This window comes from Cnephaeus nilssonii (genome assembly GCF_951640355.1).
Source record: "Cnephaeus nilssonii genome assembly, chromosome: X".
Classification (NCBI taxonomy): Eukaryota; Metazoa; Chordata; class Mammalia; order Chiroptera; family Vespertilionidae; genus Cnephaeus; species Cnephaeus nilssonii.
Window position 1 is genome coordinate 19,960,319 of NC_137071.1, and position 17,081 is coordinate 19,977,399.

At 39.7% G+C, this 17,081-nt stretch overlaps 1 protein-coding gene across 2 annotated transcripts in view; it reads right to left on the minus strand.

The window, feature by feature from the left end:
* Positions 1–17,081, minus strand: part of DMD (dystrophin) — a 2,362,317-nt gene that overhangs the window by 1,360,372 nt on the left and 984,864 nt on the right. For both annotated transcript variants that reach the window (XM_079764882.1, XM_079764883.1), the window contains exon 42: positions 8,815–9,009. In XM_079764882.1, coding sequence (XP_079621008.1) covers positions 8,815–9,009 — 195 coding nt within the window. The remainder of the gene's footprint in view (positions 1–8,814; positions 9,010–17,081) is intronic.

Sequence of the window (17,081 nt, forward strand, 5' to 3'; positions counted from 1 at the left end):
ATGGTAATACTTTAATAAAAGTCCTATTTTTCCATGTACTGAACTATTCTATTAGAAAATTTATGTATGATATCTGGCCAGGTAGCTCAGTCAGTTAGAGTGTCATGATATGACAAGGGTATGGGTTTAATCCCTGCTCAGGGCACATACAGAAATCAACCAATGAATGCAGAAATAAGTGAAACAACAAATCTCTCTCTCTCTCTCTCTCTCTCTCTCTCTCTCTCTCTCTCTTTCTTTCTGCTATCCTCCCTCCCTTTCTTTCTCTCAAATCAATCAATCAACAAAATAAAAAAAATAAAAGTGGGAAACACCTGGCAAGACTGATAAAGAAAAATGAGAAAATATAAAAGACACATATCAGGAATAAAAGAGGAGTAAGTCCTACAGACATTGGGGTGGTTGCATGACTTAACGTATGTGCCAAAACTCATTAAACTATATGTTTACAAAATAAAATAAAATCTAAATAAAACACTCGCTTCCCTATCTATCTAATAATAGAGTAATATGCAAATCATCACTCCGCTACACTCACAAGCCACGCCCACCATTCAATCTGAGTGAGTATGCAATTAAACTGAAAACATGGCGGCAGCCCCGCCCCCCAGCCTCTCCAGGTCTCTGGGAGTTGGAGAAGTCAGGCGCCAGCGCCTGAGGCTGGTTGCAGCCACAGAGACCAAGAAGCCACCTGCCCCATGATCCCAGGCTGCAGCCAGCCTCAGAAGCCTCAGGTCCGCCTGCCCAACGTCCTGGGGAGACGGAGAAACTGGGCCCCAGCGCCTGAGACTGGCTGCAGCCACTGAGACCAAGAAGCCGCCTGCCCCATGATCCCAGGCCTCAGCCAGCCTCAGAAGCCTTAGGTCCGCCCGCCTCACATCCACCTGCCCCACGTCCTGGGAAGACAGAGAAACCGGGTCCTGCGCCTGAGGCTGGGTGCGGCCGGGAGACTAAGCAGCTGCCCGTCCCATGATCCCAGGCTGCAGCCAGCCTCAGAAGCCTCAGGTCCACCCGCCCCATGTCCTGGGGAGACTGAGAAACGGGGCCCCAGCACCTGAGGCTGGCTGCAGCCACGGAGACCAAGAAGCTGCCTGCCCCGTGATCTCAGGCCTCAGCCAGCTGGAGAAGCGGTTCACCCCATGTCCTGGGGGAGACAAGAAACCAGGTGCCAGTGCCTGAGGCTGGCTGCAGCCCGGGAGATGAAGAAGCCGCCTGCCCTATGATCCCAGGCTACAGCCAGCTGGAGAAGCTGCCCACCCCATGTCCACCCGCCCCACGTCCTGGGAGAGATGGAGAAACCGGGCACCAGTACCTGAGGCTGGCTGCAGCCCAGGAGATGGAGAAGCCGCCCACCCTGCGGTCCTGGGCACCAGTACCTGTGGCTGGCTGCAGCCCGGGAGATGGAGAAGCCGCCCACCCTGCAGTCCTGGGCACCAGCACCTGCGGCTGGCTGTGGCCTGGGAGACAGAGAAGCTGCCCACCCTGCGGTCCTGGGCACCAGCACCTGCGGCTGGCTGTGGCCTGGGAGACAGAAGCCGCCCACCCTGCGATCCTGGGCACCAGTACCTGTGGCTGGCTGCAGCCCGGGAGATGGAGAAGCCGCCCACCCTGCGGTCCTGGGCACCAGCACCTGCGGCTGGCTGTGGCCTGGGAGACAGAGAAGCTGCCCACCCTGCGGTCCTGGGCACCAGCACCTGTGGCTGGCTATGGCCTGGGAAACAAAGAAGCCGCCCACCCTGCAGTCCTGGGCGCCAGCACTTGCAGCTCCAGCACAGGCGAAGCCCCCTGTCCACCATCCCCTAAGGCTGCAGCCAGCCTGGGCGCCTATGGCTGACCAGAGGGAGGGAAGCCTGGATCCTGGGTGCCTGTGGTCAGCTGGAGGAGGGAATCCTGGGTACCAGGTGTGGGCCGAGGCAGAGGTAGTTAGGGGCAATCAAGCCAGCAGGGGAGCAGTTAGGGGCAATCAGGCAGGCAGGTGAGCGGTTAGGAGCCAGCAGTTCTGAATTGTGAGAGGGATGTCCAACTGCTGGTTATCCCATGAGGGGTCCCAGATTGGAGAGGGTGCAGGCCAGGCTGAGGGACACACTCCCCGCTGCCCCCCCCCATGCACAAATTTCGTGCACCGGGCCTCTAGTTAAACAATAAAATGAAATATATAAAAAGGATTTGTAACCAAATTCTGCTTTGACATTTTATGTGAATCATTATAATTTAATTTAGAATAACTAAAATATCCTCGTGTTGGAATATTATTAAATTGGTGAAAAATCTAACCCTTTATGTAGCATGTCCCTGTATTACAATGTACCCAGAAAGTTATTTTTTTAAAATTTTCCTTCAGGTTTGTACATATAATGCCTTCTTCCATTATGTAATTCTCTTAATATCAGAATGGAAAAACAATTTGCACATGGCATTATTCTTGTTTTCACTCATGTGATTAGCATTATTAAATGTGTGCTTAAATGCAATGAAATAGATTCCAAAGAAGAGAGATTTTGACACAGGTGATAATATCTCCATTGACAGTACTTTGCTCCTGCTTCAAGGCAAAACTGGAGTCTGAAAGGTACAAAGTATCAATGAGAATAAATCTCACATCCTTTAAGGGACCTTCTGCCAAATTCATAGTACACCAAAATATTCCTGAGCCCAAATCTCCTGAGAATGGGTCTGTATACTCTCATGCTCATTTCTGGTTGAATACAGAAATTTATCTGTTAGCTATCTCTCCTTAACACCCTAGTCCAAGCCACTGGCATCTCTCCTCCAATTGTTCTTGTTTTTACTCTTAATCCCCTATAATTCTACTTTCAACCAGTGTGATTTTTTAAAACCGTAAATTAGATCATGCCACTCATCTCCTCAAAAAACCTGCAATAAATTCTATGTCACTCAGAGTGAAAGGTAGTCTTTTCAATGATCCTCCACAACATGAACTCCCACAACCCCTTTAGTCTCATGTCCTATTACCCTCACCAAGTCATTCTGCTCCAACCACAATGGATTTCCTGCTATCCATTTATCAAGTTAAGCCCACTCCCAACATGTGGGCCTCCACATTGATTATTTACTATGCCCAGACAGCATGGCTGACTCCTTTACTTTCTTTGCCCCAATGTCCTTTCCACTCTATTTAGAATCACAATCCCAACTCTTGCCATTCCAAGTACTCCTGTCCCTTTAGTAATCCTAGACTTTCTTACCCAACTCTCTCTATATATATTTCATAACATGTTTCATCTTTAAGTATACAATATTTACTTATTTATTTATTTATTTGCTTATATTCTCTCTCCCACTGCTATAATAAAAACTGTACGGGGGAAGGGTCCATCGTTTTTGCTTATTAATTTTTAAGCATTTACAGCAATGCTTGGTGCATAGTAAGAGCTTAATAAATATTTTTGAATAAATGAATCCCCACTCCTTAGCTTAGCAGCTTATCCTAACAATTCCTTTTAGGTCTCAATGGTCATGCATAACAACTGAACCAGTCAAAGAAGACTGAACAGTTTTGCTTTAAAATCTTTGTTTTTCTAAGCTCACAACAAGCTAACCCCAGTGCTGTTGAGGTTGAACAAAGGCTGTCTATACTTCTTGAGCCTATCCAATCTCCACATTGGGCCCAAATGTACTATCAACACATGTGAGCTTTCTTCATATGTCCACACTTCTTGTTACCCCCTTGGATACCAAAAAATTATCCACCTTAACCAGAGCATCTATACTATCGGTAGTTTAGATGAGACAATCGAAATGATGAATGTATGATTTCTTTCTTTCCTACACTTTCTTTTCTTCCGAATGTGGAATCTTCTTAATTTGTCATGATTTAAGATGGAATTTGAATCCAGGGCATTTTCCTATGACCTGGGCATGACAAGCCTAGGTATTCTACCATGTTTTGCCAAAATTCACCCCTGCTCTGCTCAATATAACACTCAAGAAATAGCCTCATGGAAGGTGGTATAGTATACTGGTTAACAAGCATGGATCATGAGCTACTTTGCTTGGGTTCAAGTCCTTGCTCCACCAACACTAGTTGTATCAAATTTGTCAAGTTACTTTATATTTCTTCAGTTTCTTCATATGTAAAATTTGCTGCTATAGAAAAGAAGGAATTGTTACCATTTGCAACAACATGGATAGAACTGGAGAGCATTATGCTAAGTGAAATAAGCCCGTCAGTGAAAGAAAAATGCCACACGATCTCACTCATTTATGGGTAATAAAATTTGGATAATAATTTAAGATACTGCATAGAGTTGTGGGGAAGATTAAATGAGTCAATATAGGTACATTGTTAAGAGTGCCTAAGCACTGTATACAAGTTGATTCCCTTTACCTTTTCGTAAAACCCAGTTGCCATCCTTATTTGAAGTGATGTTCTTATTTTTGTCCTAAAATTTACCTTTATCAATGTCAACAGAATTTTTGTTGGCAAGTGCTGAATAAACAGTACAAATGCCATTATTTCTTTCAAATTGTCTTAGGTTGGGTTCCCCTAGATACAGATTCTAAGAGTATAATGTGTATGTAAGTGATTTGCTTGGAAATGGCCTTAGGAAGCAATGGTAAGGGAGTGGGAAGGGTTAAGAGAAGAATCCAGAAAAGTGTAATATGAGGAAGGTTTCTACTGTGTACAATGGGGTCTCGAGCCTGAATTTGCAGTCCTCAATGGGGAACTTCAGGTCAGAGTGTGCAATATGCCTCAGACTTACCCAACTGAAAATGTGAATGACCAGTGTTATTTATCTACTGAAAGCCATCTTTCATTGTTTGATGATTATTGAGAGATGTGGGGAAGCAGAGCCTTAATCCCCTGAAATTTATGGGTTTGTGGAACTAGAGAGAGCCCTAAGGCAAAGAGTCTCAGGAACCTGCAGTTGGCAGCTGCTAATCAAAATGCAAGGAATGCTCAGTGAGAAGGGGGTTTGGTTGAGGCCCCAATAGAATCTGAGGGAACTGAAGCTTTTAGTATACAGAAGCATTACAATAAGTCCTTTCTATTGGGCCTCTTAATGACTCATTTCTGCTTTCATGTCAAGAGTTTTTTGTTTGTTTGCTTGTTTGTTTGTTTTGTTAATCCTTACTTGAGTATATTTTTTCTATTGTTTTTTATTTGTTTTTTTAGAGAGAGAATGGAAGGGAGGGGAGAGATAGAGAGAGAGAGAAGCATCAATGTAAGAAAGACACATGGACTGGTTGCCTTCAGCACACATTCCCACTGGGGCCAGGGATTGAGTCTGAAACACAGGTAAGTGCCCTTGACTGGAATTTAACCCTTGACTATTCAGTCCACAGGCCAATGCTCTAACCACAGAGCCAAGCTGGCTAGGGCAAGAGTTTAAGTTTTTAAAGCTCTCAGGGGAACAACTTTTGGAAACTTGAAAATTGTGATGCTAAGGATGTCTGTTTATTCTTTATTTGTATTTTTTAATTTGGAAAATAACACAACATGAGATCTACCTTCATAAAATAATGTTAAGTATACAATACATTACTGTTATTACAGACACAATGTTGTAAAGAAGTTCTCTAGAACTAATTCATCATGCATAACTAAAACTTTATACCATTGAACAGCAACTCCCAGTTAACTCCTTGCCCCAGCCTCTTGGAAACCACCATCCTACTCTCTTTTATTATGTTCATACTTTCATATGAAATACTTTAAAACAAGATTAGATTATTTAGGATAGTAATTATATTTTGTCAATTTGTATAGACAACCTACTTTTTCTTAAAAATAAAGTACAAGTTACTTCTAATATTGATTGAAGCTTTCAAAAAATTATTTTTTTTCAAAATTATGGTACTACCATTTATGTAATGAATGTTATGAACTTTTTACAGTCACAATGAATTGATTCACAATACTAATATTGACTTTGACATAAGAATAAATGTTACTTAGGTATATGTTCCTCATTCATTGCTAACTATGCCTTAGCTATTTAGTGTATTATCTATTAAATGCAGATTTCCATATGTAAATAGGTGTTTATCTGCTTAGTCATTGTCAAAATGATTAGGTAGCTTCCCAATTCAATACATTTGTGAAAATCGCATGTGCTATGTCAGTTATATTTTGTTCAGAAAGTAATTATTTTAACTCATCACATGTCATTTGTGTTGCATTGCACTTGCAAAAAATATGTATGTTAAACCACAGCAATACCTACTACAGTTCTATAATTTGATTCATGCAAATCTGTCAGGAATAAAATCAATCACAATTTCATTTCAAACCTTCCCAACCAGCAGCCGTACAATTTATTCATTCCTTTTCTATTTTTACTACTGGATAATGACAAAGATGAATGCCTTTAAGAGGAAATACATATTCATTGAAAAGACAGATCAAAACTATCCCCTTTCAAAAAGCCCATAAAGGTAGGAAGCCCATTTGTCTGTTGCAGGAGATTTGTTGGGAGTGAGATGGAATTATGCCCAAAACTACATCTAATGAGGATTCAATAATCCAGTTAAATTACCACAATGCCTTTTTATAAACCACCATCATATATATATATATATATATATATATATATATATATATATATATGATGGTGGTTTATATTGTATATAGTTTCAGTTTTATATATTTCCAAAATATATATATATTTCCTTATATATTGTTGTCAGGTACAATATTATTAAATATATCTGGAAGAACAAATGATTAGCTATGAGTATAGCCAGGAGCTCATCATTCTGAGTGTGCTGGGTTAAGATGTACAAAAACAAAGATACTCAATTGGCAACTTAATAAGTTTGGGGTCACTGCTCTCCTAACCCATATGTCCATGAACATGGAAAGAAATGAATATTAATTAGCTCATTAGCAGTGATTTACATGTTGAATGACAATGATGAACTTACAAACTGCACTGTCATGAGAAATTAGTTATTGTGGATAATAATAGAAGTGCCGGCATGTCTCCTTTATCAATTGATTGGGTTTCTTTTCCTCACTGTACTCAGCCATTTGACTTTTACTTCAAAGAGAATAAGAAATAGCAGTATACTGAAATGGATGGAATGGTTCCAGAGAGCCATGCATCTCTTATTTTACTTTAGTGTGTGATTTTAGAGCTTACTTGATGTAATGTAAGATATAAAACTCGTCATTCAAGATATTGCAATCCTGATTTCCAAAATAAACGAATAGCTTTATCTATTTGTGTACTTATGCAAATAAATGTGTGATATGGAATGAGCTTTCAAAAAATCATTTAGAGTATAAAATACTTTGGCTAATATGTGCTGCTGAGAGCAAACTTATCTTCTGTTTATAATATGATGCTATTTGCACTGGAAAATACCAAGCTCTGGATATACTATAATATTTCATTTTGAGTGTGAAATGTATGATCACAAAAATTATCTTGAAATACACATTATTATGGACATTTCCTTGATGCTATATTAATTTATCTTCAGATACTTCCCTCTAAAACTCAAAACCTATTTCCTTATCATGTTTTGTCTTAGTTTGGAATTTAGAACTTGTAGTTGGTGGTTTGACAAAAGCAAGATTTGGTTGGTAGCTTTGCCTGGTAATTTTCAAGAAAATATTTTATTGCTTTCAATTCAATTAGATTCTATATAGTATAGTATTGATTCTATATAGCATAGTAATTTGAAATTGAATATGTATATTCAAGTGAAAAATATAAAACTGAAACTATATACAATAGATGTAATCTAAAGCCTCATCTTATTTCCCATTTTGTAAGAGAAGACAGGAAAGGAATGTATCAGTTGGGAATAAGCTGTTCTTCTATCAAAGCTGTGTGTGTGTGTGTGTGTGTGTGTGTGTGTGTGTGTGTGTGTGCACGCTTTAAAGCTTGTTTATTGGTGAGTCCTTTCTGCCTTGAATGAATGTGTGTTAAACCATTATTTTTCTACTAGAGGCCCAGTGCATGATTTAATCATGCACCTGGTGCACCAGCGGGCTGTCCGCCGGTGCCCCAGGCCTTCCGAAAGCCTCCGGCGCTGCGGAGGCTTTCGAAAGGCCTTGCGCCGGAGCAGACAGGCGGCCAGGTCCCCCGCTTTGGCCTTTGATCGCGGGGGACCTGTCCGGCTGGCTGTCCGCCGGCGCCCCAGGCCTTCCGAAAGCCTCCGGCGCTGCGGAGGCTTTCGAAAGGCCTTGCGCCGGAGCAGACAGGCGGCCAGGTCCCCCGCTTTGGCCTTTGATCGCGGGGGACCTGTCCGGCTGGCTGTCCGCAGGCGCCCCAGGCCTTCCGAAAGCCTCCGGCGCTGCGGAGGCTTTCGAAAGGCCTTGCGCCGGAGCAGACAGGCGGCCAGGTCCCCCGCTTTGGCCTTTGATCGCGGGGGACCTGTCCAGCTGGCTGTCCGCAGGCGCCCCAGGCCTTCCGAAAGCCTCCGGCAGCCATGGTACAAACGCTGAGCTCGCGGCGCCAGAGGCGCCGCGAGCTCAGCGTCCTTCTGGCCCAATCAGCTACCCCGGCCACCCTGAGTCCCGCCCCCTGCGCCTCCTGCTGGCCCAATCGTGGGCGTAGCGGAGTGATGGTAATTTACATATTACCATTTTATTATGTAGGATAGTCCTGTGTTTTAGGAGGTCTCTCAACATTAAATATTATAAAATACTTCTTTGTATTTATGTTTCACTTTCCACCCCGAATTTCTAAAGCTAAGCATTCTCTAAAATATTTTAAGAATCCCATGTGTAAGTCAAAATGCTGTTACTTTATACACTTACTACTAAGTAAATTGTTTTGGTTCTGCCAATGATCAATGTGATCATCTTGTAAAATCTAAATGAAAGTGCTTTGCTTTTACCTTCAGAGACTCCTCTTGTTTAAAGAGATCTTCAAAATCTTTAGCACAGAGGTCAGGAGCATTAAGAAGTTGTTCCACTTCGGATAGAGCTTGTGAGACATGAGTGATCTCAGTCAGATAAGTAGAAGGCACATAAGAAATTTCCAAAGGCATGTCTTCAGTCATCACCATCACTGATTCTTCACGGACTGTGTGCTGGTATAGATATACAAAAGAACAATTCTTTTAGCTTCCTAATAGTGAAAAGACATCTATTGAGTTTATACAGGTTCCAGTTTATAGCTGACAGAGAGCTGAAAGTGAATAAAAATGCATGTCTAGTAAAAATGTTATTTATATAACCCCTTCCAAAAAGTGATAGAACATTTTAAAATAAAGAGATACATACACATTAGCACCATGAATATGAGAATGAAATACCAAGAGCCATAATGTCACGAGAAGGGTAGTTTTACCCCGATAAAAGGATAATTTTCACAACTGATTTTTTTAATGTAACTTTTAGGTTCCTTGAAAACTCAGTATGGGATAGGATGTAGACATCTGTGATATTCACATCAAAGGAACCTATTCTATACTTTTCTCCCTAATCTTGATTGAGGCACAAGGAGAGCAAAGTATTTTTGGCTGGTATATACTTTATATTGAGCACCCCTCTCCAAGTTGCAGACATCAGGTCCTTTCTTTAACACTAGTTTCTTAGTAAGTAAGCTGCTAATTAAGGTACTAGATTATTATGACTGAGGGTAGAAATTACATTTTAGATATATTTTTATTGATTTTAGAGTGGAAAGGAGAGTGAGAGAAACATCAATGATGAGAGAGAATCATTGATTGCCTGCCTCCTGCACGCCCCCTACTGGGGACCAAACCTGCAACCAAGGCATGTTCCCTGACCAGGAATCAAACCATGACCTTCTGGTTCATAGGTTGATGCTCAACCACTGAGCCACACCAGATAGGCTAGAATTCACATTTTAATAAGAACTCCAGAAAGCCCTAAAATCTAAGGCAGCATCAGCCTCTCCAACTGCATCTTACTTCCCTACATGGCATTCAAGTGCTAGATGTGATAGGCATTTGGAGCTCAGAGCTCTTTTGGACCTAACCAGTAGTACCTCTTTCCCTATTCTTTATAAAAGCAAGAAATAGATACTATTTGACACGCAAATTAAAAAAGATAGATGACCTCTGCTCTCTTCTCTCTACAGTATATTTAAGCAACAAAATTCTTGCAATTGAAATTACTTTCCCAGTAACTTTGTTTTGAATTAATCAACTGTCACCTGACTGTTGATGGGGTCAGCTGAGGGATGCAGTAGCAGATGATAGGCGTGCTAACACAGCTATTTATTACTACACACCCTTTATGACAAGACCATCCTCACTTTCGCAGTAATGTAACTAAATGGAGTTTAGGATTTCAGATTGAAGCTACACAAAGAGGAGTGAAATTATATGCTGGTCCATTTATATTTTCTTTTTAATTTCTCAGATCTAGGATTTTGTTACTCAATCTATCTAATAATAGCATAATATGCAAATTAGTCAAGATGCCGTCACTTAATGACCAAACAGCAGGGACCTGAGGCTGCATGGCCCCTGGCTTGGGCAGGGGACCTCAGGCCAAGCCCTCTGCCCTGCAGGGCTTGATAGGGACCTCAGGCTGCGTCCCCAGCCCAATGGGGCTTGAAGGGGCACCTCAGGCTGCACCCCCCATCTGGCACCATGCCAGGATACCTCAGGCCGCCCCAAGGGACCTGAGGCTGCATCCCCCCACCCAGAGGGGCTTGACGGGAATGGGGGTGGCCAGGTCTGGGTCTCCTACGATTTCAAAGCATATGCGGGTGGGCGGGGACTTGACTCTGGGTCCCGCAGTGCACCCCAGACTCTGACAGGAGGGAGATTTTCATATACATTTTATTAATTTTCTTTCATCTCAGATACTTCTATTATAGAGAAAGGGCAAATAGCAATATTAAAATATTTCCTCTAATTAATTCCCTTTTAATGTGCATGAATTTCATGCACTGGGCCACTAGTTCTTATATAATGTAAAAATAATTCTAACTTAGATGTCTCTATGGCACTGTAAATTTATAGAATTACAGAAATTAGCTTAAATTGTATAATGATAATTTTGAAAAGTTTGGTTTAATGTGCATATAACCAAATACCTGACATATTTCTTCATGATCAATGGAATGATAATCTACATGCACTTCTAATTTTCCATTTAAAATAATAGTAGAATTTGGAGCTAGAGTTTGATGAGGTCAACTCATAGATTTAACCATAGATATTTTAAATCCAAATTCTCAATTTCTCCATTTCAAACCAACCATTTCACCAATTTAAAAGAAAAGTAAGTCAGGAGGCTATTTGAATTTCTAATTTTCACTGACAGCTTAGGCTTAACAATAACCCCTAACCAGCAGAGTTAACAACACAGGTCAAGCAAATTTACTGTGACTTTCATTTATTTCCTTAGACTGGTTACTATAGTTCTTAATAAAGATTTCCAAGTTCATAAATTTTTCATTTTTAGCAGATTTGGTCAGTTTTATTTTATTTTTTAAACTGTATTGTTGAAAGTATTATATATGTCCTCCTTTTTCTCCCATTGACACCTTCTAGCTCGCACCTGTCCCCCGCCCCAGGCCTTCACCACACCATTGTCTATGTCCATGGATTATGCATATATCCATACAAGTTCTTTGGTTGAACTCTTCCAGTCACTCTCCCCTACCTTCCCTATGAGATTAGACACTCTTTATTATGTGCATCAGCTGTTTAAATTCCAGAGGGAAAGATAGTTCTACATTATCTGAAACAAGAATATTTTCTATATCATTTTTATATAGTGGTGCAATTACCTTTCTTTTTAATTGTATGTATTTTATATCTGTAAGTTTCTATAGAATAGTGTTTTTTGTTATTGGGGACAGAACTAGGTAAAATACTAGAACCTTTTGTACATATGTATGTATGTATGTATGTATGTACACTGTATGTATGCATGTATTTTTGTTTAACCAAAAGAGCTGTCTTACAATGAGACATATCTTTAAAATATTTAGAAAACATATGAGTCTCATTTTAAAAATCAGTGTGAGTTCCAAAAGGTTTTGATATCTGTTATCATTTTCTCATAAAAGGAAAATGATTGTAAGTTCTTTGTATCTCCTTTCTATTTCTTTTTTGACATGTAGTTTTCTAGCTCTTCATTATCAATATTTTGGATGCTCTCGGCTGTCTTAAATTCATATTGGTGCCTTACAAATATAGTAATTATGAATTATAAATAGCAAGGAACTTAATTGAAAAGTTAAATACAATAAAGAAAGGGGGCACTTAAATATATTCACATTTGACAACTGCCTTGGATTTAATTTTACTGAAATATAATTTAAAACCCAAATTTCTACTTCTTCAGTGTTTGTTGATAGTTTTTGTTTTGCATAGAGAAGTTTTACATAAAAAATGAGATTTATTTAAGTAATAGTTCTCATCATACAGCTCTGAAGATTGGAGTTCTATGTCTCAGAAATAAGATCTGACATCAGCTTCAGGCCTGAACCAGAGCTCTGAGAATCAGAGCACATTGTACTCTGGCTTCTCATTTATTGAGTTTTCATGACCACATGGGTCTGTCATAGATTGTTTTATTACATATAGATTCATGTATTTATTTATTCATAATAAATATTCATTAGCACATTAAGAGAAAACACATTTCTGTCTATATTTTAATGGAATCTTTTTTAAGAGAATGTTATGGCATCTATTTAAATCCAGAACTTTTAAATTAATTGAGAGTTTGTATCTGGTTCTAGAAACCAATTTTTTCTCCCCCTCCCCCGCCTTTAAAGATGAAGTCCTTATGAACCTGATTGTAATCACCTTCAAAGAATTATTAGCTATCATACTGCAGCCATGACATGCTCTATGAATATGCATATTGTGATTATTTTCAAGACTATCATAGATAAGTCTTAGAGCAATTGGTAACAATCCACATAAACATGTGGATTAACTCTGCCACATCATATTCATTCCATACTCAGACATGGCATGATGAGATATTCCAACCCATTTAGAAATATTAAAAAGGGTATAGTTGATAAAAGCAATCAAATAAATGAAAAGGTATATTCTATCACTTTAGAAAAGATTTCAATGATAAAACAATAGCAATATTTGCTACCCTAACACGATTGCAGTATTTGTTACTGATAAATAAGTAATCTTCTTTCTATTTTGCTTGTGCAAAATAAATTAAATTAGAATGCCTATAATTCCTAAATGCCTTCTGGTTACAGTTAGCTGTGGGCACTGACTCAGCTGTATTTTGTAAGTTAAATTCTGAAAGGTTAATATCACACATTTAAAACATTTAATGAAGACTGATCTATTGGAGGACTTAGCTCCTCCTGTCATCTTGGTAGATAAGAAAAGTTAAGTGGTACATACCACAGGAATAATCCAGTGAACTTTTATGAAAAAATAGAAATACTTGAAAATAATTCTTTGCCATCATTGGGAAAATGTCAACTCATTTTCTAGAAAACTCATTTTTATAAATTTTGAATAGTCTCATTTATTATAAAGTTCTAATTCATTTTTATATATAGAAGTGTACATAAATAAATTTTTAGAGAGAGATGTAAAATAATTTTCATATACAGGAAACTTCTAAAATTTTTTTCTAATTTTTTAAAATATATTTTATTGATTTTTTACAGAGAGGAAGGGAGAGGGAGAGAGAGTTAGAAACATCGATGAGAGAGAAACATCAATCAGCTGCCTTCTGCACACCCCCTACTGGGGATGTGCCCACAACCAAGGTACATGCCCTTGACCGGAATCGAACCTGGGACCCTTGAGTCCGCAGGCTGACGCTCTATCCACTGAGCCAAACTGGTTAGGGCTTCTAAAAATTTAATCCAGAGTCAGACATTTGGAGATATAGTTTACTATCTACTCCTTAAAACATGTCCTTCCTTTTGATTGTCGTGCAAGTTCATAATGAATAAACTATATCCATTGAGTGATTTTCAGTTTGGTGTAATAAAAAATTCAGACTGTTAGTTAAAAATCATTGTAATTATAAGTATCATGTTCATATTCTCTTCTTTATGCAAAATCCATGCACTCATATTCAGATTTTGCCTTTTCATTTGAATTTCATTAACTCTGCCTTGAATAATTATATCCTTCTGAATTCTGATCTGTACCAATCCTGTCTAACCTTTTGAAAATCAACTTGCTTTTGTTAATGTTCTTTACCACCTCATATCATTATAGATATTCATGCATCATTAGTAAGGAAGTGCTGTAGCAGTACTAATTCATTATATTTCTCTGTTCATATTCCTTCCTAATGATATATACCCAAAGGAATACACTACTCTCATTTTCTGGGATTGAAAATCAAGAGATGTGGAAGACAGCCCCAAAGTACCTATTTTTATTAAGAAATGAAAAGCTCAATTGATGCTTAAAAATGATCATTAGGGGGCAAAACTGTGATTTATAACAACTAAAGTTGAGGTAGAAAAAGCTTTGATATTTTGAGCTCTGTAAGTAGACCTAGATATCACTCAATATTTTTTAAAAATAACTTTGGCTTCTCTGAAACTTTAGTGATCACATTATTTTTATTACTTAAAATTTGTATCTTGAAGGGCCACATAAGTGAATGAGATGAAGGCAATCCTATTTTGAAACAAATGGTGCATCATACCTAAGTTTTTAAAACACAATGTTTTCCTCCATGATTTAAGAGACTTCTCTCTGCTCAATATAAGTGTCAAATGGGTTTTGATTACTGGTACATTAATGAGTTATGAGGTCAAAGAAGCTAAAGAAGGAAAATGTGCTATATGCCATATTATTATAATACTAGAAGCCCGGTTCACAAAATTCATGCATGGAGAGGGGTTGTCCCTCAGCCCAGCCCGTACCCTCTCCAATCTGGGACCCCTCGAGGGATGTCCGACTGCCCGATCCACCGGGATCGGGCCTAAATGGGCAGTCAGACATCCCTCTCACAATCCAGGACTGCTGGCTCCCAACTGCTTGCCTGCCTGCCTTCCTGATTGCCCCTAACTGCTTCTGCCTGCCAGCCTGATCACCCCCTAACAACTCCGCTGCCAGCCTGTTTGCCCCCAACTTCCCTCCACTCTGGCCTGGTCACCCCTAACTGCCCTCTCCTGCAGGGTTGATCACCTCCAACGGCCCTCCCTTGCAGGCCTGGTCCTTCTCAACTGCCCTCCCTTGCAGGCCGGGTGCCTCCCAACTGCCCCCTCCTGCTGGCCATCTTGTGGTGACCATCTTGTGTCCACATGGGGGCAGGATCTTTGACCACATGGGAGCAGCTATATTGTGTGTTGCAGTGATGATCAATCTGCATATTACTCTTTTATTAGATAGGATAGAGGCCTGGTACAGGGGTGGGGGCCAGCTGATCAGGGTGGGGTTCCCTTGGGGCGTGGGGCAGCCTGAGCGAGGGGCCTGTGGTGGTTTGCAGGCCGACCACGTCCCCTGGCCACCCAAGTGGAGGCCCTGGTATCTGGAATTTATTATCATTATACAATTGAAACTTTGTAGCCTGAAGCAGAGCCAAGCCTGGGGCTCCCTCCACGGTCGGCAGCCATTTCTGTTGGGTTTATAATTGAAACTTTGTTGCCTTAAGCGGGTGGGCCTGGCCAGGGTGTGCGGAAAGCTTTGCTTCCCCTGTTGCCGGGGGCAACCCTGGCCTGCTCTCTCAAGCTCCATTCTGCCGCCATTTCTCTTTGAATTTGTTTACCTTCTATAATTGAAACTTTGTAGCTTGAGTGGAGGCTTAGGCCTGGCAAGGGCAGGCGGAAAGCTTGGCTTCCTCTGTTACCCAGGAAACCTTGCCCTCTGTGGCTGTAGCCATCTTGGTTGGGTTAATTTGCATACTCGCTCTGATTGGATGGTGGTGTGGCTTGTGGGTGTGTTGGAGGTATGGTCAATTTGCATATTTGTCTATTATTAGGTAGGATATTCATTTAAATTACCTTTATATCTAATATAAATATGGTATATGAGAGATATAGCAATGCTTTCAAAGAGTAACAAAAACAGACTAGAATCAGACAGAAGTAATATAGTGATAGAGCCTTTTTTTATTCTGTTAATGTTAACCAAGAAAAATATGTGCCATTGGTGGCCGGAGGAAGGGTGGGAGAGGTGGAGGTGGGTATAGGGAGGATAAATGGTGATGGAAGGAGACTTGATTTTGGATGGTGAACACATAATAGAATGTACAGATGATGTGTTGTGGAATTGTCCACCTAAAACCTGTATAATTTTGTTATCTAGTATCACCCCAATAAATTCAATAAAAGGGGGAAAATAAAAAGATGTGGCAAACTTTCAAAATAAAAAGATTAGACAGTCTGTTCAATGTTTCTATGTCTCTGGTTCTATCTTTGTTCACCAGTTTATGTTGTTCATTATATTCCACAAATGAGTGAGATCATGTGATATTTATCTTTCTCTGACTCTCTTATTTCGCTTTATTTATTAATGATTTAAAGTGAGCCATGGTATAAAATTCTGTTAACTTATCTGATTATCTTTCCTCAAGAGGACATTCTTAAATATTATAGATTATTTGAAATAATAATAAAGTGTCATGTAAATCCTAAATAGGATGACAGGCTTTATGTGTGATCTAATAGCTCATAAGTGACATGGAACTATGAAAGAATTAAGTTTTCTTACACAGGTAGATCTAGACACAAAAGTCTTCAGAGAAAGACAATTAAGTTTCCTTCTAGGGATCATTACAGTAAGGAGCTATTTTTATTTTATTTCTCCTTGATCATTTCTAGAAATTATAAGCCTAAAAAGGCAGGTAACATACACACATTTGGAACACAAAAAATACTGTGTTACCAAAGAGGGTAAAAAAATCTAACTAATAAAGCATATAAAAAACAAGAGATAGGGATTTGTCTTTCCTGTTCACTATTTTGCATATACAAAAATGACATGGTTATACTTGAGTTCTGACAGTACTTGCCCTTGTGTGCTTTTAATTGAGTCACTGCTCAGAAAGACCTTGAATAATCAGCCTAATGAGTCCAAATGGATTGGCTATGATTTTACACAGAGACAAAAGCAGTAAGACTGTTTGCTCTTAGGTATCTCCTCTTAATGCATCATCTATAAAATTACCTGTGGTAAGGTATAAAATGAAAAAGGGAGGATAAACCCATGAATGACATTAACTG